We start from the raw sequence: 3,807 nt of genomic DNA, 5'->3' as shown, positions 1-3,807 counted from the left end.
TGGCCCTCCCCAGACCACCCACAGCCGGTAGGTGTCCCGGAAGGTCTCGCTGCGGGACGCCAGGATCCCCCGGGGGTCCCTCACCAGCTGGATGACCTTCAAGTTCAGCCGCGGGTCCTCCACCAGGGCCCGGAGGTCATTGACCTCAGGCACCCGCACAGTTTTAATGGCCACGTGCCCGTGTTCTCTGCAGGACTCGGTGGCCAGCGTCAGGTTCAAGGTCCCGCACTTCTTCACGCAGTCTCCCTCCTCCAGGTGGAGATCGACGGCTCCCAGGGACTCGCAGACGGGCGGCGAGCACAGGGCCTTGCTGGCCCCCCTGCGGAAGAGGCGGTCGGTGGTGTGGTTGACGGGCTGGGGTTTGATGTAGTTCTCCAAGAAGTAAAGGTCACAGTCATACAGGCTCCTCAGGAGGTCTCGGCTGGCCCCCAGCATGACCCGCCTGTCCGTCGTGCTCTTGCTCTGGGTCAGCTTTGGGATCAGGGTGTACTGGACGTGGTAGAGGGGCTCGAATAAATAGAAGACATCGAAGTGCTGGTTAAACAGCTGCCCAACAAACGAGGAGCCGCTGCGGGTGGTGGCGAGGATAAGGACGTGCGTCTTCCTGGAGAGGTTATACGTGAAAGTGGGGCTCTCATCACACAGCCTGTCAGCCGCATCCGTGTCCTGGCTCAGGCTGCAGTTCACGGGGTTGGGGACAGGGCAGCTGTGGAAGGACTTGGCAGTGAAGGTCCGGATTGCTGTGTACTGGATCGCAATGGATGCCAAGGCTAGTAGGAGGACAGCCTTCCAGGAACATTGCATGGCTGGTCACCTTCATGGAGCTTCTTCACAGCACGTCTCAGTGTCTGCAACCCAACAGAGAAGTCATGGGTTGAGCAAGGACTGCCAAGAAGGACTCAAGTACCCTGCTGCTGAGGGTGCCAACAAACACCCTTCCAGCGCGTGGCTGATGGCCACAATCACGTGGACCTCAGACACGCACTGCAGAGCCCCATTTCAGAGGAGAGGAAGGCCAGGAAAGCCAGCAAAGCTGCAAGCCTGCAGTGACACTTAAAGCCAGGACTTCAGTCCCAGGGACTGCCTCCTTCCAGGCTGGGGGTGTACACAAATCCTGTGCCTCACAGCTCACCCCATGCCCCATGCCCCAGGCCCCAGGCAGGGGGATGTTAGAGCCTGATGGCCACACCATCTATTGCCTCCATCCAGCTGCTGCAAACCCTCTTCTCCTGCCTTGTGAGTCCCTTGTCACCCCGTCAGCCACTGCCTTCAACACTCAGTGCAGGAGCCATGGCAGGGAATCACAGAATCACAGAATATTAGGAGTTGGAAGGGACCTCAAAAGATCATCCAGTCCAACCCCTGCCAGAGCAGGATCACCAGACCAGGTCACACAGGAACACATCCAAGCGGGTTTTGAATGTCTCCAGAGGAGACTCCACAACCTCTCTGGGCAGCCTGGGCCAGTGCTCTGGCACCCTTACCGTAAAAAAAACTTTTCCTCATGTTCAGATTGGACCTCCTGTGCTCCAGCTTGCACCCATTGCATTGGCTATCACTGAGAAGAGCCTGGCTCCTTCCTCCTGACACTCGCCCTTTACAAATTTATGACCATTAATGAGGTCACCTCTCAGTCTCCTCTGCTCCAAGCTAAAGAGACCCAGCTCCCTCAGCCGCTCCTCATAGGGGAAATTCTCCACTCCCTCAATCATCTTTGTGGCCCTGCTGGACTCTTTCAAGCAGTCCCTGTCCTTCTTGAACTGAGGGGCCCAGAACTGAACACAATATTCCAGATGCGGTCTCACCAGGGCAGAGTAGAGGGGAAGGAGAACCTCTCTGACCTACAACCACAGCCCTTCTGATACACCCCAGGATGCCATTGGCCTTCTTGGCCGCAAGGGCACAGTGCTGGCTCATGGTCATCCTGCTGGCCACCAACACCCCCAGGTCCTTTTCTGCATGGGAAAGGACAGGGGATGGTGCCAAGCACCACCTGAAGAGGCTTGTCTTCATCCTTTCTGTCCATCTGGCAGGACAAGGCATAGCCCATCCAAGCCATCCACCTCATCCTGCTTGGGAGAGGGGCAGTGGCTCTCCTGGAGCTGCAAAGCTTTTTGCTTAGAGGTTCATGAGCCAGGCCAGCTCAGTCTGTCAGCCTCTGGGAATGAGCAGCAGCTACAGCTGTGCCCCAGCTGCCAGCCCAATGTGCCCCCAGCACTCAGCTCATGGTGCTGGGCAGATCCTGCTCAGCTGTGGGAATCAGCCCCCCCACTCCTATTCTGAGCACCTGAGTGGGAGGAAGCAATACTACAAAGGAGGGAGCATGAGAAACTGCATCCCCTCCATCCTCTGTTGGCAGCAGCAGCAGCAGGAGCCCTGGGCATCAGAGATGGGTGCAGGGAAAAGCAGGGTTGTAGCTGCACAGGCAAACTTTAGTGGTGCTAACCCCTGCCTTGCTGCTGCCTGCACACAGATGAGGGTAGGGGAAACTGAGCAGGATATTTGGATGGTGTATTCATAGATGGCAAGGCAAGAAGCACCCCTGCCACGTCTGGGGAGCTGCAGCATTGCTGGCTGGGGATGTAACTGTGGTGCTTCAACATCTTCCTCCTGTTCACTAACCAAGTAACATACACAGACCACCCTGCTGCTCTCCAAAGCACAGGGCTTCACATCCATGTGCTATCGATCCCCAAGGCCAGCAAGGCTCAGGGGAAGGAGATAGCAGACTCATCCCAGAAACCCCAAACAAGCCAAAACCCCTGTGCAGGGGAGACACACCAGTATTAGCAACAGCTCTGAAGCTCCCCTCCACCCACTTTCCCTTGCTCATCTTCCTTCCATGTCCCCCTCCTCAGGTGTGGTATGTTCACCTGTGTACCCGCCTCGGCAGCTGCCTGCCTACCCTCTCAGGCAGAACCAAGGGGACAGACCCAAATACCTCTGCTTCCCACCCAGCAGAGCCCTTCCCACAGCACCATCACCACTGTTTCTTCCTCTTCCCTGCTCCTCTCACACTCTGCACATCCCCAGGGAAAGCACTGAGCCAGCCCCAAGCTGGTGATGGGCTCCTGGTTCCTGCTTGTCCCTGGCCACTGCAGGTGGGACTGTCACCGCTTGGCTGAGGTCTCCAAGGGAGGCCAATGGATTTCAGCATGCTTAAATCCCTGATGAGCTTGGGGTGGTGCAACACTTCTGGTGCATGTTCCCCAAAGAGCCCGTGGCAGCTGGCACTGCGTGTTGTTCCCATCTCATCAATGAGCCCCTCTCACCAGAGAGACCCTGGTACCCAGTGAGTGATGTTGGAAGACAGGACGGCTGCTCTTTTTTTGTTTAATTGTTATTTTTATTATTTACCAGTTGCCCCCGCTGCTTAATGCAGGGAGGAGGCTGCAGGAGCTTCCAGCTCCAGAGAGCTCTCGCCAGCAGCAGGACCCCAGCACGGGGGCTCCAGCACAGCGGCTGCAGGCAACCCCCGGCCACCCAGCGCCATGTCTGTGCACTAAAGCTGTGCTTTAGACCTGTAATGATGCTTTGAATAAGGGTTGCTTTCCCTTGGGCTGCTGCCTGCCAGGGATGTGGCATATGGCTGGGAGACTGAAGTCACAGATGCTTGGCTCTTGCTGCTCCTGGTTGGGGGTTACATATCCTGCAGAGGGGAGACCTGGTCCCAGTATGCACATGGGATATTCTGTCTCTTGGATGAAGTGTTTTTCCAGGTCTGCTAAGTCAGGGCAGGGCAGGAGGTTCCCTGCTGGCACCTCCTGTCCCAGGTAGCTCCCTGTGCTTCCTAGGTGAAAGCTGCAG

General features: G+C 57.1%; 1 protein-coding gene across 1 annotated transcript in view; it reads right to left on the bottom strand.

Moving 5' to 3' along the window:
• CHST1 (carbohydrate (keratan sulfate Gal-6) sulfotransferase 1) overlaps window positions 1-804 on the bottom strand; it is a 1,974-nt gene extending 1,170 nt beyond the window's left edge. Inside the window, exon 1 of the mRNA XM_010192002.1 lies at window positions 1-804. This exon is cut by the window's left edge and continues 1,170 nt beyond it. Coding sequence (XP_010190304.1) covers window positions 1-804 — 804 coding nt within the window.
• Between the last annotated feature and the right edge of the window lie 3,003 nt (window positions 805-3,807).

This window comes from Mesitornis unicolor, unplaced genomic scaffold (assembly GCF_000695765.1).
Source record: "Mesitornis unicolor isolate BGI_N332 unplaced genomic scaffold, ASM69576v1 scaffold19669, whole genome shotgun sequence".
In the NCBI taxonomy this organism is placed as follows: Eukaryota; Metazoa; Chordata; class Aves; order Mesitornithiformes; family Mesitornithidae; genus Mesitornis; species Mesitornis unicolor.
The sequence above is the reverse complement of the archived record's forward strand: the minus strand, read 5'-3'. Positions and strand labels throughout refer to the sequence as shown.